General features: G+C 34.7%; 3 protein-coding genes across 3 annotated transcripts; 1 reads left to right on the forward strand and 2 right to left on the reverse strand.

Moving 5' to 3' along the window:
- Window positions 1–684: 684 nt before the first annotated feature.
- LOC18043616 (EGF domain-specific O-linked N-acetylglucosamine transferase) lies at window positions 685–1,899 on the reverse strand. The gene has a single exon (XM_006438715.1). It carries the CDS (start codon window positions 1,897–1,899, stop codon window positions 685–687), a length of 1,215 nt encoding a protein of 404 aa, XP_006438778.1.
- A 4,991-nt stretch (window positions 1,900–6,890) lies between these two features.
- Window positions 6,891–9,132, reverse strand: LOC18043617. Its single transcript, XM_024186581.1, has 2 exons — window positions 8,920–9,132; window positions 6,891–8,134 (listed from the first exon to the last, which is right to left on the reverse strand). The coding sequence occupies exons 1-2, from the start codon at window positions 9,107–9,109 to the stop codon at window positions 6,891–6,893; spliced, it is 1,434 nt and encodes a 477-aa protein (XP_024042349.1). The 5' UTR covers window positions 9,110–9,132.
- Window positions 9,133–17,818: 8,686 nt separating this feature from the next.
- LOC18043618 lies at window positions 17,819–23,287 on the forward strand. The gene is made up of 4 exons (XM_006438717.2): window positions 17,819–18,266; window positions 19,311–19,540; window positions 19,705–20,524; window positions 20,870–23,287. The coding sequence occupies exons 2-4, from the start codon at window positions 19,313–19,315 to the stop codon at window positions 23,062–23,064; spliced, it is 3,243 nt and encodes a 1,080-aa protein (XP_006438780.1). The 5' UTR covers window positions 17,819–18,266; window positions 19,311–19,312; the 3' UTR covers window positions 23,065–23,287.
- Window positions 23,288–25,526: the final 2,239 nt, after the last annotated feature.

The raw sequence follows: 25,526 nt of genomic DNA on the forward strand, positions 1-25,526 counted from the left end.
ACTCCTATGTTACAATTAATGTAACATATACATTTAATAACAACCACATAAATGATGGATCCACATAATTTGTGTGGTTATTATTGAATATGTATGTTACATTAATTGTAACATAGTATTTATCGAATATCGATCGATAAAGTATTTATCTAATATACCCTTTCGTAGCCAATATTACTTTATGATCACGGTCCATCTTATCACTATTTGATGATCAAATAAAGGCATCGAGGATGCTAGCTTTTCCAATACTAATTTCCACATGGTGGGGCAAAAGAAGATGCATTTGCCAGCTCAAAAGTTGACAAAGATCCCAATTTTCTTCCATGAAAATTTTCATAACCATTAATTCCTCAATCATTCGTTTTGTCACTTACGCAAATGGTGAACGCCTCCCTTGGCCCTTTCTAATATGATCTTATCATTTTCTTTTGCCATGAATTTACAATCATCGAGAATTATTTGGTTTAGATAACCGACACACTGTAAAATTCAAGTTTAATGTTAATACATTTATACACACACACTATGTTATCCATAAAGGATAGTCTAGTTACCTTAATTCTCACCGTGGAAGTGAAGAAATGACAACCAAATTATTTCAACTATACTATATTTTAATTAACATGAAAGCCACATAAAAATTACATTAAAAAAAAAAATACCTTGTGATACAAGCAGCATTCAATACGCTAACTTAATTTCCTTGTCCATCAATTTCTTGGCCTTCTTATAAGCATCCTTCAAGTATATCCGAAACCTATCTATATCAAGCTTAACATTTTGTGTCTTGAGATACACACGCATACTGCTCCAATTCGCTCCAGCAAAAGCTTGAGGGTTCTTTAACACCAAGTCATTGGCTCCATATTTTTCCACCAAGCTACTCTCCTCTTGTTTAATTTTATATTCTATGTACTCCAATCCCAAAACCCTAGCCGGCTTTTCGAAATACACCTTCGATAGCCATTGTGTCCCAATTGGCACCACTTGCATTAACACAGAGCCTGGCCTCAGGAACAAAGAATGTGTCAACGCTGCGCCATGAACGCCCACCATTGCATGGCAAGCATGAATAAACCTGAACGAGTCAGCCAATGAAGTGCTTTCTTCTGGCTCAAAGATTGTTACATCAAAGCCTAATTCCTCAGCTGCCTTCTTAACTTCTCTTAGGTTTAAAATCGTGCGCCCAACCCTAACATTTCTGTTTACCAAAACAAGCTTAGGTTTTGTGTGATGAAACGATGAAGAGGTATTAGTATTTTCGTTATAAGCATTCGCCAGGAAGGATTGGAAATCCACAAGAGTTTTTGGTTTTGGTAGCAACGTGGGGTTTATGACCATCCGACCATGGGATATAAGCCCTAAGGTTACTGATGGGAAACAATGTGTGATAGCTTGATTGTTAATGTTGATTATCGGGTGGCGCGTAAATCGAGGAAGTAACTGGGCATACTTTCGGGCCCACTGATCGTTACAATCAGCTATGACGAGGATGACATCCTGATCAGGGAAGTGGGAATTGATGGTGATGAAGAGAGGAACGAAGCAGTCCATGAATTCATGAAAGAAGTTTCCATTGTACCCGCCTGCGCTGAACACTAAAGCTGGACTAGTGTGTGTGACTCCGCACGAAAGGTTAGGTGGAGCGGAGGTGGTGATAGTAAGCTCTTTGACTTTGGACATTGCTGATTTGTCTGATTTGCGGGGGTAAGGCTGAGTTTTGATTCGTAAGGATGGCTGTGATGGAGTCGAATCCGTATGACCTACGGAGAAAAATGTTGAAGTTTTGGGGTCGAAGAGCGCTGAACCGTTGATCAAGCAGAGATCATAGCTTCTGTGAGAGCGATCACAAGTGATTGATTTTGCTGGTGAAAGTGCCGCAGGCCTCAGTTTCATTGCCCAAGCCTTGAATTCTGTAATCAGAACATACAACCAAGTGAAACCCTCCAATAGAATCTTGCCGCATACATTCACTTCAATTCATATATGTCATACAAAATAACTCAAACATATAATAAACAAAAACGTTTTCGTTATGCGGATTAAAAACTATTCAAAAACAAAGACGGAACTAAAAAGGATTAATCTATCCACCTTGAAATCGGCTTGAATCAGTGAAAGGTGTGGAAGTAAAATGGAGAAAGAAAATTAACACTGAGAAATAAGTCGCTGTGGCCGTTAAACTTCTTTTGTTCTTCATCTTGAATACATATATATTGCGTAATTGAAGCGTTAAGCATATCTGCACTATATAAATCAGTTTAAATGCAATTATAGTCCTTCCAAAATTATTAACATGACCCAGATATGTATCAGATTTTCCCCCCCTAAATCCGTTGAATACTTCTAGGAAAAGTAATTTCAAGAATCTGGACTTAAGTTGTTACGTACCCAAGACAGCCAAAATCTTATCTGATGCATGACAAAAATAGGTATAAAAACTATCAAATAATAAATACGTCTCAAATATAAATCACAGTTAGTGTAAACATGAAACACATTTGATGTTTTCTAAATTAAGCATTAGGTTTTAAAATTAAAAAAGAAGCCGATTTGCCCTTATTAAATAAAACATACTACTACCTCTCAAAAAAAAAAAAAACTACTAAAAAAAAAGTGAAAAACAGAACAATCAAACAATCGACGTGTCGTATGCCCATTTCACACGAAAGGCAGAACACAAAACGCAAGTTGTTCTTCACAAAACGACGAATCAATAAAGCTCGCATCTGTAGTCACCATTTCTCTTCTCCTATCAAAGATTCTCCACAGCCAATATCAAAATGCCGAGCATCCATCTTCTGAATCAGACGCTTTTAGATTGAGAGAGGAGCTTTGAGAAGCTGAAGGTGTTAGGAAATTGAGCTTCCTCCCAAGATCACTCCAAGCAATTTGTCAAGCAACAAATTAACAGAAAAATTTAATGGAGAATACACCAATCACACAACACAAGATTTACGTGGAAAACTCTAAATCCGGAGAAAAACCACAGCCGTTGTCAAAAAGATAACCAGAGAAAAATATTCACTATATGAAAAATTATTATAACCACACTCTCATAAATAATTTTCTCTCACCCAAACCCCAAATACATAATCCTGAGAAATATCCCTTAACAAAGCAAACCTGTAATACCCATATTGAGGAGCCAAATGCTCCTTCAATATAACTACATGCTTAAGAACTTTTCTCTCTCTCAATTTCTCACCAAAACTTGGATTCCTTCTCTGGGATTTGGATTGCTTCTCTCAAGGCCAACATTTCATGTCTATTTTCTTGAGCAATGCCGAAGCTCATTGCTACTCATTTCTCATCAAATGACATTCCAATTTATAGCCAAACTATCACACCAAAAATCTAATAAGTCAGCAACAACTTTCTTCCTTTTTGACAAATTCATCATGCGGTTCAAAATTGGCATTTTGCTTGTCAAAGTCCATCCACCCATTTGAATGCAATCAATGTGTTCCCATTTGACTTTTCCTTTTTTTTTTAATCAATTTCAACAATCTCCACCTTGATTAAAAAAAAAAAATTCATAACTACTGCTACAAAACACTGTCTTCACCAACAGTCATAATTCTCAACATAGAGAATTATCATACTTCACCATAAAAAGTATACCACTTAGAAACAACCATTCTAAGATTTTTTTCGGCACATGTCAAAATATCTTGCTGAAATTTATGGTGCAATTCTCATGCTTGGTTTCCCTGAGAATTCTTCAGCCATGACATAACTTTTCCACCACACACCTTGCATTTATACCAAGCCAATGCCCGCGTGCAAACTTGTGTACCCCGCTGATCATAGCATGTTCTCTTTCATGGCAACTTGGAGATTTACATCCCAAAAGAACTAACTCAATCTCCTATCAAAAGGAAACTCACCATCTACGAGAATATTATTATCTCCTTTACTGATTCTGGAGTAATTTGCCGAGCCCACTCCACCTTCTTGACAATTTTCTTGAGGTGCCAAAAATTGTCCACACCTTCAAATCTTTGTGCATACCAGATTGGATACACCTTTGACTTGAATTCTCCACAAGCCAATAAAATCATTCTTCCATTAATTTTTTTTTAACAACATCAAACTCCACCAAGTTTAAAAAACACCAGCTGCTGACATATATGCTTTACATAAACAGTACCGTATACCCCAAGTACAAACTATTGGCTCTGATACCACTGTTAGGAAATTGAGCTTCCTCCCAAGATCACTCCAAGCAATTTGTCAAGCAACAAATTAACAGAAAAATTTAATGGAGAATACACCAATCACACAACACAAGATTTACGTGGAAAACTCTAAATCTGGAGAAAAACCACAGCCGTTGTCAAAAAGATAACCAGAGAAAAATATTCACTATATGGAAAATTATTACAACCACACTCTCATAAATAATTTTCTCTCAGCCAAGCCCCAAATACATAATCCTGAGAAATATCCCTTAACAAAGCAAACCCGTAATACCCATATTGAGGAGCCAAATGCTCCTTCAATATAACTACATGCTTAAGAACTTTTCTCTCTCTCAATTTCTCACCAAAACTTGGATTCCTTCTCTGGGATTTGGATTGCTTCTCTCAATGGTCAACATTTCATGTCTATTTTCTTGAGCAATGCCGAAGCTCATTGCTACTCATTTCTCATCAAATGACATTCCAATTTATAGCCAAACTATCACACCAAAAATCTAATAAGTCGGCAACAACTTTCTTCCTTTTTTGACAAATTCATCATGCGGTTCAAAATTGGCATTTTGCTTGTCAAAGTCCATCCACCCATTTGAATGCAATCAATGTGTTCCCATTTGACTTTTCCTTTTTTTTTTAATCAATTTCAACAGAAGGTTCTTGATCTGCTTAATTAACTTTAATTTTTGTTATAGATGCTTCGCATTACGATCTATTTCTTTGATGATTTGGGGAAATTGAGCCCAAGCGTAGCTGGTGACGACTCTGATTGTCGGTTCAACGGACGTTCTTCGCCACATATTTCTCATACAAGGCCAATTTGTTTTTTCCGTTACCGTTATCATGATCATGATCATCATTATTGTTGCTACTATTGTAAGGTTTTCTTGATTTAAAATTTCTTAATATTTTTTTAAATTGAAATTTCACAATTGTAACTATTTTATATCCCTACAATAATAAACTCCACAATTTCAAGCCGGTGGCTAGCAATCAAACAGTAAACAAGGCTCGATGCAGGGAAAAATTCACAAAGCCATCTCAAGTAAATGGTGCAGCAGCCGCTAAACCAAATCCCAAGAAACAGGAATCACGAAGTACAGGAAACATGAATCACGAAGTACAGGAAACATGAAAGTGTGTTCCAGTCAGCCATCGGCGCCCAATGGGCATTTTGAGACCTTTAACAGTATAACTTATGTTTATTTGTTCTGTTCGAGTTCCAGGAATGATGCAATGCTGTAGCTTTGGTTTGAATACCAACTATCTTGTTAATTGATAACAAAAATTGATTCACAAATGCAAGTAGCATTTAGTACATAATCTCAATTTTTTTATGTTGTGTTTTAAAATAGGGAAATTATCAGTCATATACTCTTAAATGACACTAGTATCAAAGTGCTACAACACTTTTTAAATATATCACTCGTATACCCTAAGTTGACAAAACACTTCTACCGTCCACCAATCTATTAATTGTCGTTTGCAAGCACTGATATCATAAGGGTAATATAGTCTTTTTAAAAAACGACGTGTCATCCAATTTACCTAGTAAAAAATGACATGGCATCCAATTTATTGGATAGTTGTTAATAATTACTGAACAAAAAAACTACTTTACAACCGAATCTACTCCTCCAAAATTTAACCTAAATTTTTGAAGATCTACTCCTCCAAGCTCCAACTAAGTTTTTTTATGGTATAATATGTATAATTGTAAATAATATGTTGTTAGTATTTTTTTATGGTATAATATGGATTTTTTTACGGATAATTGTTAATAATATGTACCATTAATAATTCATATTGTTTTTAATAAAAATGTATTGTTAATAAAAAAAATTGTGTATTGAAAATTTACGTTAATTTTTGGGGTAAATTTATCTTTTTATCTTATTTTGAGTTTCAAGGGCGAAATAGTCAATTTTCCACAATTCTGTTAACTTTCTAACGGAAGTTAACGGATTGGTGGACGGCAAAAGTGTTTTGTCAACTTAGAATATACGAGTGATACACTTAAAAAATGTTGTAGCACGTTTGATACGAGTGTTATTTAAGGATATGTGGTTGATAATTTTCCTTTAATATATTGCCATGAATTATTAAGGTACCGAGTGATTTGTTCATGGTATTTGTATCTAGAAGAGTAAACCCATACATATCACAATGAACGCATATACCCATATATTTGAGGGAACCTTTTAATCATTTTTTTTTGTAATATTCAAACGTATATATCACAATGGACACATATAACCCAATGTTATTTCAATTTAAATAAATACTTATATACAAATATAAAGGATATCCCGACTTTTCCTCTACCAGAAAATCTTCTCCATAATATACAGTTTATTATTCTCTTAATTTAATCATTAAAGGTATACAAGTTATTTTACTTAATTTATATTTTTAAAATATTTAAATTTTATTACTAAAATCAAGAGTAAATTTTAAATGGCACGTAAAGTTTACACCATTGTAACAGTAAGAGAGTTTGACTTAGTTCCTCCAAAACATGAGAGGGTAGTACTCGTTGGTCGGCAAAAAAAATGAGACTAAAATTATTTTTCATGGAGTAAATAGTTGTTACAACACAATTCTAAGATGCAAGAAATATACGTTGTTGCTCTTATTATTATATAAAAGCGACATCGTCCCACATGCTCACAAAAGAGTTATTATTTATTATCCTTCTCCCTTGTCCATGAATCTCTTGGCCTTCTTATAAACTTTCTTCAAGTATTCCCTAAATCTAAACAAATCGAGTTTCACATTTTGCTCCTTCAAATATATATTCATGGCAGCATCCGACCAACCTTTCCCTCGAAATGCAACTGGGTCCTTTATCACCGTATCATTCTTGTTATACTTTTCGATCAAGCTACTTTCTTCAGCATTGATCTTGTACTCCATGTAATCTAACCCCATAGCCTTAGCCGATGTCCCGAAGCATACCTCGGCCACCCATTCAAGCCCTAGCGGCACCACCTGCACGAACACCGAGCCTGGCCTGAGAAACAACGAATGTGTAAGAGCCGCACCGTGTACCCCGACCATGGCGTGACTCGAATTTATTAGTGCATAAGCTTGACGCAACGAGGTCTTAGGAGTAGGTTCAAATACGGTGACTTCAAAACCCATATCTTCTGACACTCGTTTTACCTCCACTTGATTCAATATGACACGTCCGAGGCCACCTCTTCGACTCATCAACATGAGCCGCGGCCGAGTCGACGGAGAATTGTTCCGATTCCGAATTCGGCCATGGGAATATGCTTCCTCAAGCAAGCCACGGAAATGGACGAACGTTTTTGAATTTGGCATTAGTGTAGGGTCTACGGTCATATATCCATGGGATATAAGGCCTATGGTGGCAGAAGTAAAGCAATGAGTGGCGGTATCATTGTCCAGCAGAATGATAGGCTGCTTACTGAAAGCGTGCAACAACTCTGCGTACTTGCTGATCCACCAACCACGAGCTTTGTCGATCACGAGGACAATTTCTTGATTTGGGAATATTGAATGGACGGTGATAAAGAGGGGAATGAACCCATCATTGAACTCGTGCCAGAAGTTTCCTGTGTACCCGCCCACACTGAATACCAGAGCTGGAACGTTGTGTTGGACTTCACATTTTGGGCTTGACGGGCCTGAACTTATAGTAACCTCTTCGATTCTCTGCATCAGGTAATTTTCCCATTTTCGAGGGTACGGCCTGATCTTTTCCGCTGATGCTGGTGCGGGGTCCACGAGGAAGAATGTGGAGGTCGTGGGATCCAACGTTGTTGGTCCGTTGATTGAGCAAATATCATAGTTTTGGTGGGAGCGGTCGCAGCTGATTTGGCTGCCTTGAGGATATGGCGAAGGTCCTTGAGGAAGCAAGAGCGAGCCCCACTTGCTTGCGGATTTCAGTTCCAAGCGCTTTTTGTCTGCAACGTGCCAACAATTTTAACTTGAAAAATTGTATGTTATTAAAATATTAATAAATTCATTAATCTCCAACGTGATGTAAGGTATCTTTTTTTTTTTAATTCTCTTCACTTTGCCAATAGCCAAAATAATGCATTTTTATTTTAAATTTTATTCTCTTTGCTTTACCACTAGCCCAATTAATGCATCAGAAATCGAATTCATAAAATTACGTCGGTATCACTTAATGCATAATGAAAAATTGCACGTTAAAAAATAAATCATGCGGCCTTCTAACGACCGATTTTTAAATTAAACTTAAACGCCACAATAAACTACATACTCTAATCATATTAGCAAGTCAATATAAGGAGTTTAGTATCATAAAGATGTTGAAACGTAGGTGTTTGCGCAGTAATAAACCCCCTTATTAGCCTATTATTATCACTAAGACAGGTTCTAGCGATAGTTAGTTATATTAAATCTTATCATTTCTTATTCAAATAATTAAATTAAAAATTAAAATCCCAACCAAAGACTATTATGTATGTATGTAAATATACAATTGGCTGTTTGAATCCTAAAATTATGGTTCTAGCTAGATTTCAGGATTGTTACTTTCTAGAGGCTAGCTAGAGCATGCAGTTATTGAGTCAATAATGAATTTCCATATATACATATACGGATCATTTTATTGCTACTTAAGAAACGAGTTGGTGGCAGCAAATGTCGATTAACAAAAATAAATAAATAAAAGCGAATAACAAGAGGGTATAGTAATTAAATTGCAATAAGTAACACGCACCTTGATGTGTGATTGAGCGTGATACGTTAATTTTCGATACGATTGAGAGATTGCTCTCCAGCGCAAAGAAGAACACAATGAACACGAAGCATGCAGTCACCATGGAAGCCGATGCCAAATTATTTCTCTTCATCGATCCTCTGGAAATATATTTATCTTGACAGCCTTCAATAGCTACCATCTTGCCCATAATTCCAGCATATAATTGTCCAAAAAAACTTTAAAAGAAGAAGAAGAGGAAGAAGAACGACTATGGGTGGGTCTTGGGAGATCGTTTAGTTGTTGTTGTTGCCCAAGATTGGGATTTAACGGGATTAAAAAGCTAAATTGCACCTCTGCATTAATTGTGCAAATCCGAAACCTACCAAACGAAGCCTTGCTTGGGAACCCGAGTCAAAGCTTGCATTAACTACATATTTTACATTAACCACATGCTATTATGAAGGGGACACACACAAAAACAAAATGGTTCCGAACTAATGTACGTGTCAGCCGTAGGTTGTCGCAGGAGATAGAATAGAAGTGAGCGGACCGACGTGTGGGAAAAAATTGGCCAATAGTTTAGGTTGGGCAAGAAGTTGAAAAAGGCTGGGTCGGTTGCTTTCGCTGACGTGGCTAGAAATGAAGTGATATTGCGGCGGACGCACGGCACACTGATGATCTGTGCGGTTATTGATTATCCAGATTTGGTGACGATAGCGGGGAGCTGCCGCAGCAGATTATTTATCCTCTGACAAATTTGGTAGATCGGATGGGCCCCACAGGTTGTTGTAGCATATTGCAGAATATAATATGCAGATATGAAATTATTTAAAGAGAGAGTGTACCGAATGTTGTCGATGGTCCAAAAGTATCAATCAGTTCAGAGTCCGCATGGAGTCGCCAGCCGTGCAATTGGAACTACTGGATTAGACTGTCCCTCGTACAAGGTGCTGCTGGTGGTTGGCTTGCTTATGACGTCAAAATTTGTCTAGCAACAATTTATTTTATTTTTTACTTTTTGCTTTCACTAAAATCCCTTAAATTAATTATTGGCTCACACTCACATTCGTAGTTAGGAGTTAGGACTTAGGAGAGGATCTGATTTTACAACTATTAACAGAGATAATCACAGTAATGATTGTAATCTGATAATCAAGAATAATTCACATTTGACTAGCCTACGCTATTGGGCTGCACAATTCATAATGCCTAATCCAGTTTTGGGCATCTCGGCCCGAAATTAATGTCTCTCGTTTTGAAGTGTCAAGAGTCTGCCTGTTGCGCGATGCATCGTAGTAGTAGTAGCAGCAGCCTGCACCTGCAGCCACACAACTCGAAATGACTACATACACTAGGGGGAATAAAATTCCCCATCGTTTTTAAAAATGAATGAAAAGAGATGCCTAATCGATAGACATGAACAATTATGGCCGTTACTGTTACAGTGACAAACCCCGCTGTGGACCCTACCGAACACCATAAATGGATCATTTTCATCATATAAAAGTTGTGGTAGGCCACACGTGAACATGATATGATCACCTCTTCCTCATTTCGAAATAGTTTCATTACACGCAACATACCATAAATAGAATCACTTACTATAAAAAATAAGATAAAATGAATGAATTAATTAATTAACATGGTAATCCCCGATATCCTTATGGAAATTTGTTTTAGTTAATCCCTTGTTTAGAGTATACTACTTGCATCGGATTGTTTAGAATAATGCAATTCTAATGGCGCTTAGTTTTTCAATTTAGAGTAGATTTGGTATTGAGAGACATATGTGGAATATGGTCATTACTTATTTAGCTATTAATTGCGTTGAGTAAAATGAAGTAAAGCGATTGTTTATCTATCAAGTGAAGCAGTTGTTTGCCTAATGTTTAAGCCACTAACAATATATACAAAATGTGACTACAAATGTTGAGGGTATTATTATAAATGAAGATAGTTGTTGAGAATGCATAAGAATAGGACAATGAATATTGAGAGATTTAGGAGAACACAACGAGAATTATTGAGAAAAATAATAACTAGAATCGTAAGAAAAATCTATAAATATTGATAATTTAATCAATAAGGAAGTATCGAAAAATATTCAAAAAGTAAAAAAAAAAACTTCATGAAAGAAGTGACAATAAAAATGTTTTGTTAAAAAAAAATTAAACGAAAAAAGAAATTTGAGAATGTAATAAGAAAGTGAAAATAAATGTTTAAAATTAAAATAAAAGACAACAAAAAAGTGAAAAAAAAATTAATATATACATGTAATATATTCAATCTCATGTGACTTTGGAGATCTTAAAATGGGAATGAGAATACAATCCAATTTTCAGGAGATGATGGTGTTTACTTAGATTAAAGATGCAAATTCTGTGGGTTTAATCAACTAATTCAATGTATAGTTACAAAACAAGACTGATAATTAAAGCCGGGATAATGATGGGAAGTTTCTGATAAAAAGACGGAAATGGTAAAAACTTTGAAGGTGGTGGGGAGACAGAGACAGCGTGACTTTCTCGATAAAGCCGGGAAATTAAAAGACATGAGATTCTCCATCTCTGGGAGTCGTGAGACTGAGAGCGACAGCTTGATTTTTAGATGAGGTAATAACAGTCGCCGTGACGAAAACACGCGGGGACCACTCTTCTTATTCGTATAGGGGTAATTTCGTCCGAGAAACTCTAAGAGGGCCGGTTTTGTTATTTTGTCGAAAAGCGAAGGGTATTTTATTCAATTGGTTTTATGGGGATGTTGTTTAGAAGCCCTAGATTCATGGACGCAGATCCACATTGGGATTTGAGAGAGACTGGTTAAATAATTAAATACGTCTTTCGTTTTAGTTTTAGTGTTATTTTGAAGTGGATCGCTCTATCTTACATACATATAACATATGTTTTTTTCATATGTACAGTATGTGAGTTTCACACATGTATTATTTATGTGAAGAGAATGTATCTTACATACATATAAGATATTGATTGACTTTTAAAATATAATGTTTGAGAATTTTTATTAATTGTTTAAAGATGTGTATGGACAAGTAGGTGATCAACTTTAATTTTTTTTTCTCCATCTTGTGAATGAAAATATGAATTTCCTCTAATTGAAACTCAACAAACATTTGCATCTTAAAATGAATTAGGGGTATTTCAAACTTAAATTTTCTTTTGACCAAAAAGATTACGTGTAATACTCGATATAATTATAATTATATATATATATATATATAAATAGATGTGGGTATTACATGGGTTATTGAATGAAAACATCACGTGACACACGTTATTATTATTTTTTATTTTTTATTTTTATCCAACCAATCATGTCATAACATCTTAATTTTTATGAAATTAATTGTACAAGCTATAAACATTACTAAAATAATTTCATTATTTTATTATTATGACAACAATTTTATGAGCATTTATATTTGAATTTTATATTTATCTCTACCTTTCTTGTTCGAAGTAAGTAAAATGTGGGTGAATCAAAAACTTTAAAAGACATTTGAATTTGTTCATAAATCTAAGGCGGGATGAATTTTCATTTTTCAGTATGAAGGAATAGGGAGTTGTTAGCCATGTGACTATCACCAATGACATCTCATTAAATTGCAATTATTGGTAAATGCCTGCCTCCTCGTTGGTGCTAATGTGTGAATAATAACAAACAGATCCCATATTCCCATTCCCATCTACTACTTTATTCAAATAAAATTTCACAAGAAGAGGGTTTCTTTTGTGGACCAGCAGCAGCCTATATACGTAAATTATCCATGTCGAAGCCCACCAAACATGCCGTGGAAAGAAGCTTTCAGGCTCTTTTTCTTGCCTTTAAAATCACATTTCACAAATTTTGGCATTTCTGTTTCACATTTAAAGAATCCACATGCAGCATTTGATGTGATGTCGTTTTGGGCAGCTGTAGAACTAGATCATAATAAACGACAGCTTTGTGCAAATTGGTGTGCATCTGATCTTGTGGTTTTCACCATATAAAACGTTACGTGCACATAAATCTTGTTAGTTTTCTTTCTATGATGGGAGACAAAAAAAAGTTGATACAGTAAGAAATTCGAGACTAATCTTCGATAAAACAATTCTTAGTCTTATCTTTAATATATTTATGGACATCATTATCCTGCTATCATTATGTGTATTAACCTTGTTTTATTATTTCCAACAATCTCATCGTCAAAATTGTTATACATTTTTAAAAAAAGGCATTTATGTAAATTATTGTTATTAATATTTTTTTTTTTAATTGAAAGAGTGAGTAATGTTGCTTTGACAATTGATTATTTGATTGTTTTGAGTATTTGTTAATGATTAATGCAATCAAATTGAACTCAACTCAAATAAAAATTTGCTAGTTAGATTGATACATATGTAAAACATTCTTCATTGCATATTTTAAATAATAAAATTGAATTTTGGTTTGTTCAATAAAATTGATTTATGTCATAAGTTTGTTTGTTAAATAGACTCATCATCAATTAGGGGTTGACATCAACGGCGTTTGATTTATAAAATGTAGACACCCACAAGTGGAAAATAAAATCATTAGAAATAAGACCCAAAATCAAACAATTGCAAAACACTCAAGTCAACATTCAGCTTTTCTGGGGTCACAACAAAGCCATGGAAATGGGACCCACTCACGTAGTTAGGTTAGGCTAAATCTTCCATTAGTTGGAACTTGAGAAAAAAGGCAAAACTTCACTCGTTTTCCATGACAGTGACCATTTAAGTATCATTAGGGACCACATTAACCTCCAAATTATAGTCTTCGCAAAAAAGAAAAATATCTCTTAATGACTCAAAAATCATTAAAACTTACTTGACTCGCAACCCACTTAATTAAGAGAATGTATTTTTTTACATATGACTCTGATTCTGCTTAATTTTGAAATCTTTTTTTTTTTTTCTAAATTGATTTCTTGTAGATATGTTGTTGGGCATGAATAGCTGAGTTAATTAATTTTGTGATTAGTTAGTTGACGATGACATGGGCCACCTTTTTTTATTTTTTGTTGACATAAGAAACCATGAAAGAACCTGGCAACAAAATCCTGGACAGAGACTACTTACATGATAAATGGACCGACTTTTTCTGGCTCAATCTAGTGCAAAGATGGCATGGCAGTATGTTTTGTTGTATTATTTAATGTTTGTGTGTGGGCTGTACCCTAGGTAGACCCTAATTACGGATATGGTTGGTGGTGAATCATAATGCTTGATTATTGTGGACCGCCTCCGCTGCACTTGATGAACGACGATCCTACAGTGGTTTCAGCGCCAGCGCCAGCCTCAAACTCTGAGCAATTGAATCCAACTATCCACCCCCTTTTTTTTTTTTTTTTTTAGACGACAAAATCCTTCGTGTAAGGTTCCGTTTGGTACAACTTATTAAATATAGTTTATAACAGTAGAGCTTATAGCACTAGAGCTTATACTAATAGAGTTTTTGGACAAAAACTCATTGGGTGTTTGCTTGTCAATAAAAAAAGTACTTTTGAACCATTAAACTGCGTGATATTTTTTATATTATATATTTTTAGAAAAGCTCTATAACCTTTACTCCCAAAAACTCAAATTTTGGGCTTTTGCTAGTAGAGGTAAATTAGCTTATTTAAACTAAAAAAACTCTACTAAAAAAATAATCAAACACCATAAAAAATTTTAAAAAGTGCTTATACGATTAAATAAGCCATACCAAACAGGCACTAAGTTTGGAGTCTTGTAAGTCCCCACTTCAAATAGGGGAGAATTTTAAATAATTTTTAGAGAATAAGATGGGAATGAGAAAAAATAATTTCTAAATTCTTAATGAGGTAAGGTTTGATTTTATATTTTCCACCCCAATCTCTTTTTTATATGAATATGTTTTTAATTTTTGTTTTATTAATTATATTGTTAGTTAATAAAATTTTTTTATTTTTACTTAATATAATTAAGTTATAACAAAAATAAAACTTTGTATTATAATTCTTATTCAATCTTAAAATATTGTTATGTTTTCTTTTCCCTCTCGAGGTACTGCTATCTTCAAATATTTTTTAGTTTTGATATCATTTCAAGATATTATTTTAACCTTTTGAAGATTTTTAAAAATAATTTGAATACTTTATAATATGGTAATGATTTTATTGAAGTCTTTACTTTTTTATTTACTAAAACCATCTATCCATATCTACAATAAAATAAATAAATGGGGAATGAGGTAGTGATGAGAAAATCATTCCCAACAAGGAGATTCTCTATCCCCACCTCACTAAATTTATTGGGAGATGGAATGGAGAATGGAGACGAAATTTTAATGGGATGGAAAATGAAGTAGGCCTCCCTACCCCCACCACGTACTATTACCATCCCTAACTATCCATCTATTTAATAGAGAATATATTTTTTCAAAATTTTGTTTGAACCTTATTTTCCCCCTTAACACCCCCCTCCCCCCAAAAAAGAAATAATAATTCAGACCCAAATTTGTCACCACTGTATTTCTTCCACATTGGTGTTGAATTTTTTTTAATGTAATATTAGTAGAATTTTTAAAATTGACTAATAGTTATTTTCATTAGAAATGAAGGTGGGGTAATTGAAATATTAAAACAATGATCTACTCTCACAAGATTCGAGGATTTTGATTCTTGTGAGATCCAAAAACTTAGTTTAATCGCTTTGATTTAATCTTAAGACTGTGTCACAATCTTTAACTCCAATGATTAAGTTAATCGTATTTTATAAATATTTAACGTACAAAAATTGAATACAATCAATAATTTTTTAAATAACTAATGATCATGCGAAGCAAATTCATTTCAAAAATTGAATTTGCCTTGGGATTAATCCATTTAGATTTTGCCATATAGTTCATCAGACATTAAACCTTATTATTTTGTTTCGTAGTTGGTCAGGTATTAACTCTTGATATATATAACCCATATTGACATTCAACCTTTGCGCCATTTTCCTTAATCTTGATGTTGTAATGACAGAAAAATAATTTTAAGGAAAACAAATTATATAAATAAATTACACTATCGAAATTAAGCAATTCTGATGCCTTTTTGCTTCAATAATTTGGTCATTCATAAAAGCTCTTTTTAGTCACAACTCACAAGCACTTTTTAAAAATACTTTCAAATTATTAAAAAAAAAAATCCAAATAAATGAGATGGATGTGAAGACCATAGCGTAATTGGCCTTTAATGTTGACAACTCTCAGTCGCTACATACACAAAAATCCAAATGCTTTATTAAGTGTGACACCAGAAATGACCGAACCAAAAGTAAAGGAGCACCCGGCTCTTCCTTTCAACCTAAATGGCAGCATCCCAAGATTTTCCTGTATCTATTAACCAATAATCACCAGTTATGTATACAGTTATTTTAGTTTCAATAAAATAAAAAAGAACTCTTATATAAAAAAATATTCATTTTAAAAAAGCGTATATATAATTATATTAGTTCAAAACTCTACGGCAAATATCAATAAAATCTATCCCATACTTACAAGTATTTACAATAAAAAAATATTTATTCTCCCGTATTAAGATAATGACTTGAATGTCAATAATTACTTCTTTATCTTTTTACTAACTTAAAATGATTCAAATAATTATATTCTGATAAGAGATATTGTTCATCTTATAAAACATGCTAGCATTTGCAGTGCAATTATATACTGCATTTTGGATGATGTTTAAATATTAAATTTGACATTATAAAGTTATCTAAAAATATGACCTTATGTCATGTAATTAAGGATTTTGTTATGTTACAGTTTCTGTTACTTGCACATCAAATGAGAAGATCACACGCATCCCAGAAGAGAGAGGAAAAGTTTATAAGTGCAAGTAATATTCGGTATTAAAATTAAATATATAAGTTAGAGCAACTGTAAGTTAATCGACTCTTGTAACCAAAATTATAAAAAAAAAAATTTGCAACACTAATAGCATTTAATATATCATATATATTTTTTTTCAATTGTCAATTATGGAAGAAACCTTTTTTTTTTTTTTTCTATGTAATAATGATGTGGAATATTTTTTAAAAGACCTTAAACCCTGGTCGTAATAATTAATGTGATTAAACATTCTAATTGACCAGGCACTCACAGTACTAATATGAAGATCTCGATGACCAGCAAAAAGAAGCCACGTGTAATAAGAATTAATTATCATATTTTTTTCAGAAGACTTTTCTCTCCTGTTAAGTTAAGACACAGTGCAGAGGATCAGCCAATCAAAAACAAAGAACCAGGGATCATATCAAATCCCAATCTCGTAAATAAACTCAACTTATGATGTCATTTATCACCTTAACCCTCCGCTTCGAAAAACCTCATCCTTTCCACAGTGTCGTGGGCCCCACTTGCTGTCCGCTGTATTAACCAATTATACACTACTTAATTAGGAAAATCTTGAATGTGATTTTGAACTAATTAATTACTCTTAATTCAATCTAACAACTACTTGTAAAAACTCAATAGAATATTACTTCCAAAAAAACCAAAGAATTTAATTGAATATTTTCAAGTTTTCATGTTTTTTTTGACAAGAAAATGAAACTTTCATTTTCTTGTTTTTGTTGGTGTAGTATGAAAACAATTAACAACAATCTAGTGAGTAATTTTACTCGTTATTTAAACTTGATCGCATTGTTTTGTTAAGTAATAGTGTTTTATAAATCCAAAGTTTCTACTCAATTTAAGACTATCACTGGCTCTGGAGGTGTACTTGTACACATGTATTCCAAAATTAAAAAAAAAAATTCTGAGAATTTAAAAAAATGTAAAAGGAATATTATAAAAAAAAAAGAAAAGAAATGTTTTTAGAGAGAGAAAGAAGTGAAGAAAAAGCAGAGAATAAAAAGAGACCGGATGTTGACAAATTTAATGTCACTGTTCTTAGAAGGTCGTTTGTTTGTGTGAAGATTTCTTATCTGGGATCTCTCTCTTTCTCTCTCTCAAAAAAATTAACATAAAACTCACTTTCTCTCTCTACAAGAAGAAGAGAATTCTTTTTTTTTTTAAAAAAAAAAAAAAACTCTTCTATGCTTCCTTTTGTGTTGAGGGAAAGAAAGAAAGAGACTGGCCCAGCAGATCGAAATCTTCTCCCAGATGACGATCTAAGCTTTTTCAATGGTGTTGCAAAAATACCCACTTCTTTAACTATTGTTTTTTGTGAAAAATTTCAAGCTTTATTCACTTATTTATTTTTCGTTGATACCGCGAGTTTTGGAGTCTGAATTTTCCATCATGTGATTTTTATTTTTATTTTTATTTTTAAATGATTGAATCTATGTTGGATTCTTAAACGAGAGGTGATAAGAGGATGTGGGTCTGAGGTAAACTTTAATTTTTATTCTAATTAATTAATTTAATTTTACCTTATGCTGATTTATTAGTGTATTTAATCTGATGATTTAGCTAATTGGTTTATGCATTTCTTCTCTCAGTTCACCTATACACTTGCCTGTGTTTACTTCCTTCTTGTTTTGCTGGTTAATTATTTTATTTCTTGTTTTTCGATTAGTTTGATTGTAATTTTGATTTGATAGGTGATTATAGTTCTTGGTATGTTAGTTTCTCTTTATTAATATTTGCTAGCTTCTCGTCGGTGAAACATTGTAGTTGTATAGGATCTGTTCTGTTAACTTTTTGTTGCCAATTCGACAATTTTTTTTTATTATGGTTTTTATTTATAGCTTGATAAATTCGTGGATAAAATTGTATTTATCTACTTATTTATTTATTTTCTGATAATAGGGTTTCTTAATTTTTTAGTGTGTCTGGAATTTTCTGCAAAACACAGGCTCAATTGTGGATTTATAGAGATGTCAGAATTATATTGGTATAATTTTATCAATCACTATAATTGAGAGACTGATTGAATGAATTCAGTTTCTTGACCAATCATTGATGTTCTCAAGTAATGAAATGGCTTATTGGTTTAATAACTACTTTTAGCAGCAGATAGTTACTGCATATCAATTAGTTTCTTGGTACTTTGCCGGACAACAAGGAACATCAATCCTACTTCTCTGAGCTACATTTCATTGAATTCTATTATAATGAAGTTAGAATTGAATTAACTTCATACCATATTTTATCAGTAACTTTAGTCAATTTATCCGAGTTCCTTGTCTGGGAAATTTCCAAAATTCTTGTAGGAAATTTGCCGTCCTCTCATATGTTTCAGATTGTCGTTCACTTTTTTTTCCCCTCCCCAAAAAAAAAAAAAAAAAAAATTATTGAGAATTGGAAGCTATATTACTAATTAAATTTCTCTCAGGGAAACTCATTTATTTATTCGATTTGTATAGTTGAGCACTTCTATTATTGATCTCTGCCTTAATTTCACACAATAACATTTCTTATTTGATTACCAGGAATGGGAACAAAAGTGCAGTGTAAAAGCTACTTGCCAGGATATTACTCAATGAGGGATCTTAATCAGGATTCTACTAGCTGGCCACTGTATTATGGAGATAAAACATTGACAAATGGGCAGTATTACAATGGTTTCTTGCCTAGGGCTGTTACAGATTCTTATTCCGAGTATGACAAGGATGTAGTAAAGCGGACAATGCTTGAGCATGAGGCAATTTTTAAGGATCAGGTATGACTGTTAAAAGTTCGTGATCAGATGATTTTTCTTAAATCTATAAGAAGGTTATACTTGCTCTGATATTATTTAATTGAAGTCAGGTTGAATGTTGTCTGATTTTGCATCTGATTTGCTTTTTGCTCATTTGAATGTATTTCAATTCTTTATTTACAAAGGTATATGAACTTCACCGTCTGTACCGAATACAAATAGACTTGATGGATGAAGTGAAAAGGAAAGAGCTACACAAGAATCAAATGGCTGTTGAGTCATCATTGTCATCAAGCCCCTTGAACTCTCAGATTACATCTGAAGATGCTCGGAAATGGCAGATTCCCAGCTTCCCTTTGGCAAACTCTGTCTGTGCTAGACCGTCAATTTCAGGCATCGAAGACATTCATTCTCCTCTGAGTTCCATTAAAGGAAGCAGCACACAAGTTCGCCCTTTACCTTTTCAAAATGGTGGTAGTTCTAAGGAGGTTGAATTGCTGGATTCCAGACCCTCAAAGGTTCGAAGAAAGATGATCGATCTTCAACTTCCAGCGGATGCTTACATTGACACTGAAGAAGAGGGACATTGTAGGGACGAAACAAAATCAGCCACGTCAAGTTATCTTCCGAATGGAAGTCAGAAAATTGCAGCTGAGAGTGGTGTAAAGTTGTATGTTGGGGACAGTGAGAATATTGGTTGTCAGAAAGAGGTCTTGAGATCTGATTCATATTTAAGCAGAACAAATGGTTTGGCTGACTTGAATGAGCCTATTCCAACTGAAGAAACAAATACTTCCAGATATCTTGATCTGCTAGGTTGTGCCCCCACTGATAGGGAGACTAAAGATCATGAACTATCTGCTAAATTAAAGTCACAGCTTCCACGTTTGCTCAAGGAAGTTTCTAGGAACTCACATCTTGAAAGCAGTAATGGGAGTTCAAAGAATCGACATTTGCAGAATAATGAAAATGGTAGAGGGTGGTTTTCCCCTATGTTTGAAGCAGGTAGTGATTTTTCATATAGTTCCAGTTAAATTCCTTGGTTGTTCCCATTTGGAACTTGCATTTTCAACTTCTTGTAAAGTAGATACAGAATGCATGCCCTGCTTGCTCTTTAGTATCTTGTTTCATGGGAGTGAGGCTAACCATAATACTTTGGTTGTAGTTTTGTAAGGAAATTAGATTCTGCTATGTTCATTTATTTCTCATACAGACTAGCTCATGGACAAATCTTCCTGGCCTTTAATTGACCTGACTAAATAATTGTTAACTTTTCTGCATTTACGTCCTATGGGATTGTTGCTGTTAGTTCTGGTCTTTTAATGTGGATAGTGCTGTCTTTTTAAACAGGCCCCAGTAAGTCTGTTTCTCAAGGTCTTCAAAATGAAAAGTCTCCTATATCATCACAGCCAATACAAGTTCTGTTTAACAAAGCTCAGGAGCACCCTCCTTTCTTGCTAACTGATCAAAGCAAGGTGGACCTATGGAGAGAGAGGACAATTCATGGTTTAGAGGTCTCAGAAAAAAATCGTGATATCTCAAACAATAACCTTCCTGAATCAATTGTAGCTTCCAGTATACCCAGTTCATATCCTGTTGCTTCTTCCTCTGATTTGTTCAACTCTTGGTCTCACTCGGCTTCAACTTGGGAAAAGCCCCGTAGTTGCTTAAATGAGAAGTCAATATCAGTCCAAACACTCCCATTTTTGAACTCATCCGATACATTGACTCGGAATTCTCATACATCAGCTCAGTCCTATGGGATCTTTGGAGATGGGTGGCATCTTAACAGAAATTCTAGACCTAACTTAAGTTTAGAAAGTGAATTGCCAAAGCAAAATGGATTTTACCAACGGTCTTCATCAGGCTCCAAGGAGCCTCTGGTTCAAGTCCCTTCAATTAGCTACAATTATGTGAATTATGGCAATAATAATCATTTTGCCTCTGAAAATGTCATCACTCATGGTTCTGCAAAGCTCTGCAATGGTTCAAGTAGCACGGACATGAAGGCTGCAAAAGATGTGAGTTTGAATGTGGTCCTTTCAAACAGACTTCAGGATTCAGTTCCACAAAGAAATGTTGAAGTCGAAGATGAAGGAAGGAAGCAAGAGGACCCCGTTGCAATTCTGCCTTGGCTAAGGGCTAAGCCTTCTAGTAAGAACGAGGGCACTAATACTGGGAGGGATTTGAATGCAGGGGACTTGAGTTTCTTGCAATCTTCTCTGAATCAATCAGTGAATAAAAATGAAACTGGAAGCAGCCAAATGTTTGCTCAGAAGTTGAAGTCAGGATCGGGTTCTAATAATGTTGAGGCCAGCAGGGTTGAAAGAAATGACTTTTTGAGTAGTAGGAAAATTCTTGGGTTTCCTTTTCTCGAGAAGCCTCACATTTCTGCGAATGAATCTTCATCTCTTACCTCCCCATCTGTGTCCGTTCCTCCCACATCTGAAGTAGAAGTTGAAGAAAACAAGAAAAATAGAGTGCTTGATATTAACTTGCCTTTTGATGCTGCAGTTCCTGACTTGAGCCAACAAGGTGCAACAGAAGCACTGGTGCTCATTGAGAAGAAATCAGATGTAAGGGTTGCCGGTTTCAGACATGAAATTGATTTAAACTCGTGTGTGAGCGAGGATGAAGCTTCATTCACGCCAGCTGCTCCGAGCTCCAATGTGAAGACTTCTGGGATAGATTTGGAAGCACCCATAGTTCCAGAGACCGAGGAGATGGTCATTTCCGGAGAAGAATCTCCAGAAAAGGCACTGAAAGTACCTCTGCAGCAACGCAAAACTGAGCTGGTGCATGATGATGATGTTGCAAGGGCAGCGGCAGAGGCAATAGTTTGGATCTCATCATCTGCTTCCCAAATTCGTTTAGATGATGCCACATGCAATTCATCTGAAGCTTCAATAAAGGACCCGCTTAATTGGTTTGTCGAGATAATTTCATCTTGTGGGGATGATATTATGAGAAAGTTTGATGCAGCTTTGAGAGGCAAAGATGGTGAGGATAATGGGGATTCTTCCTCTGAAGAGTTAGATTATTTTGAGTCCATGACATTGAAATTGACAGAGACCAAGGAAGAAGATTACATGCCGCAGCCTCTGGTTCCAGAAAACCTTAAATTTGAAGAAACAGGAACCACCGTATTACCAAATAGACCCCGAAAGGGCCAGGCAAGGAGAGGGAGGCAGCGGAGGGACTTCCAAAGGGACATCCTTCCGGGCCTTGCTTCTTTATCGAGGCACGAGGTAACTGAAGATCTTCAGACATTTGGAGGGATGATGAGAGCTACGGGTCATTCATGGTCCGCATTGACAAGAAGGAACTCCACTAGAAATGGATCTGCAAGGGGGAGGCGGCGTGCTGTAGTTAGTCCCCCACCCCCCACACCAGCAACCATAGCTTGCAGTCCACTGGTGCAGCAGCTTGTTAATATTGAAGTGGTGGCACTGGATGATAAAAGCCTAACAGGATGGGGTAAAACAACTAGAAGGCCTCGTCGCCAAAGATGCCCTGCAGGTAATCCTCCAGCTCTATTAACGTAATAACGGGAAGTAGGATCCAAATTTTATGATTTGAACATTCTATAGAGGGAAGTAGGGAGTTGTTTCCATGGCTTTGAGGAGTGATGCTTATTGTAAGACATGGGGATTGTCCTTGTACATTCCATAGCCCATAAATTCGGGTTCTCTTAATTATCTGTCTGTCTTTGGGTGGTTACAGACTTTGTATTATTCATAAATAATGTTGAATGATTTCTTTTCGGGATATATATTTAGCTTTTGTATCAAATTTATGTTCGAAGGGAGCATTATTTACATTTTGAGGACAGGGTTTTGATCCCTTTTTTGTTTTTGTTTTTTTTTTTGGGACCATGAATTAAAGGAAAATGGGTAAGGAACCTGGAACCGAATAGTTAAGTTTGAAATTAAAAACAGCGTTAGGGCAAGGTGAAATCGTGTATGTTGTCCTGCTCAAGTGAGCAAGCATCAAAAGGAGCTAAGGAAAGTGTGCGACATGAAAGAGGCAACAAAAGCAGCATCCAGATGACGCAATTGTGAAGGAATCTCACCTAAAAATGTAGTGAAATGATAAGGCCACACAACACACTCAATGATAACACGCTAAGAATATTTCAGGATCAGGGCAAGCCAAGGTTGATCAACCCATCCATCAAATGGGGTTAAAAATTTTATGATTTGACGGGGGGCATGGTCTGTGCACCTGCACACGTAACACAAGGCAGTGTGTTGCTCGTAATAGGGTTTGATTGTCATAAAGAGCTTTTAATTCGTTGTCTCTGTGCTTTTGTTCAGAAATGTGGCAACTGTCTGGCTCTGCTTGTCCCACCTATGCTTTTATTATAATTGAAGGTAATATTCTTCTTCGTAAATAATAATAATAATTGTTTTAAAAAATCAGACAAGTTGCTTTTCGAACCACAAAATTACGGAAAGGACCACAAGATCAACTATTATTTATACGTAAGTGTAATAATTCAACTTAGTCTGGACTCTGGAGTGGTAAGAAGGGCACCATTCAGGTTTCAAAATTTGTCTCAATAGGCATCTAAATCTATTTTTCTTTTCTTTTTTTAAGAAATGGATCTAAACCTTCTCTTGTTGTTGGTGAATTTTATTTATTTGAATAGAGATAAAAAAAAAAAAAACTTCAATATTGATGCATAACTTTGATATACTTACTGGAATGGGACAGAAGGTTGAATTATAAAACAACATTGGGTATCTTTTTCATTTTGAAATAAGATTGTAAAATTCAGAGAGAAAAAAAAAAAACGAGATGAGAATGTGGTTTTCGCACGCGAGGGGAAAGCGCGTGGGGGTGGGACCGAGACTGGGAAGATCTATCTATGTATCATTTTTGTACGCAGAGGGGCGGGAAAGAGCACAAAACACAAGTGTCCGTGTCGGTGTCTGGAGACTGATGAGTTGAGGAGGGAGGGAGTTTGATTCGCTTGTACAAATCTCTCCGGTCATAGTCATATGATATAAATAGGTCTAGTAGATACTCAATCAACCAATCAAATTCAACCAAAAGTCTCGCTTCTTTTATTTATTTATTTTATTTGCTATTTTTTAATCATGCAAAAAGCAAAGGCCTCACCCACCCACGCACTTTGCTTTAGCGCGACTCCTCACTAGTCTGTCCTTTTCTTGGCCTTTTTCCATACGCTTGTTTTCTTACTTTTTGTAGTTCTTTTGGACTGACTTTATTTGCGCTTTTGACCCCTTCCTCTTTTATTTATTTGTTCTATCCATATCTTTCATTGTTTTTATTATTATTACTTTTTTAATTTGAGAATATCTTCTTTCATGATTAGTTTTACGGTTAATTTCTGCCTGCACCTATAAGTTTCGATGAATATCAGTACAAACCTTGACGTTGTCAAATAGTGTCTAACTATCAAATATTATTGTTGACGTTAAAAAAAAAAAGAAAAAGAAAAGAAAGACAAAGTATTCAATTTTGTTATATTTGAATTCAATTTAAATAAAAACAAAGGGGTTAATTTTTGCCCACTCCCATAAGTTCCGACAAACTGTTAATGCACATCCTTATTTCCTTTAAATTACGTAACGGTAATTGTCGAAACTTTTGAGCATACATTGATATTTGTTGAAACTTTTGGGCGTAGGCGGAAATTATGTCCATTGCCCATTCATTCGGTTCTTGGGGAATTTTCATTTATGTCCTTGGGCTTAAAATAGTAGAATATTACCTTGGATTTATTGTCTTACCTCCGCAGAGGCTTGAGAATCAAGTATTTGAATATTGGGACATAACGATATTTCACTTTGGGTATCTTATGTCGGCATCCCTCTATATTGAAGTATTTTTTTTATAATCACACGATTAAAATTATAACATATTTTTTATAATTTATCACTTAACATATATAATTCCTATTCTATTTTAAAATAAATTCAAAATAATCATAGTCTTATTTAACACCGTAAAAGGTCATTGCTTAACAATATTTCAAAAT

This window comes from Citrus clementina, unplaced genomic scaffold (assembly GCF_000493195.1).
Source record: "Citrus clementina cultivar Clemenules unplaced genomic scaffold, Citrus_clementina_v1.0 scaffold_4, whole genome shotgun sequence".
Classification (NCBI taxonomy): Eukaryota; Viridiplantae; Streptophyta; class Magnoliopsida; order Sapindales; family Rutaceae; genus Citrus; species Citrus x clementina.

What these genes read in the sequence shown, in the direction of transcription:
- LOC18043616 (XM_006438715.1), bottom strand. Translation starts at nt 1,899, where the DNA reads ATGAAACTGAGGCCTGCGGCACTTTCACCAGCAAAATCAATCACTTGT.
- LOC18043617 (XM_024186581.1), bottom strand. Translation starts at nt 9,109, where the DNA reads ATGGGCAAGATGGTAGCTATTGAAGGCTGTCAAGATAAATATATTTCC. An exon ending in ACGCTCAATCACACATCAAG is followed by an intron (nt 8,135 to 8,919) that starts GTGCGTGTTACT and finishes GGCACGTTGCAG; the next exon opens with ACAAAAAGCGCTTGGAACTG.
- LOC18043618 (XM_006438717.2), top strand. Translation starts at nt 19,313, where the DNA reads ATGGGAACAAAAGTGCAGTGTAAAAGCTACTTGCCAGGATATTACTCA. An exon ending in AGGCAATTTTTAAGGATCAG is followed by an intron (nt 19,541 to 19,704) that starts GTATGACTGTTA and finishes TTATTTACAAAG; the next exon opens with GTATATGAACTTCACCGTCT. An exon ending in TTCCCCTATGTTTGAAGCAG is followed by an intron (nt 20,525 to 20,869) that starts GTAGTGATTTTT and finishes CTTTTTAAACAG; the next exon opens with GCCCCAGTAAGTCTGTTTCT.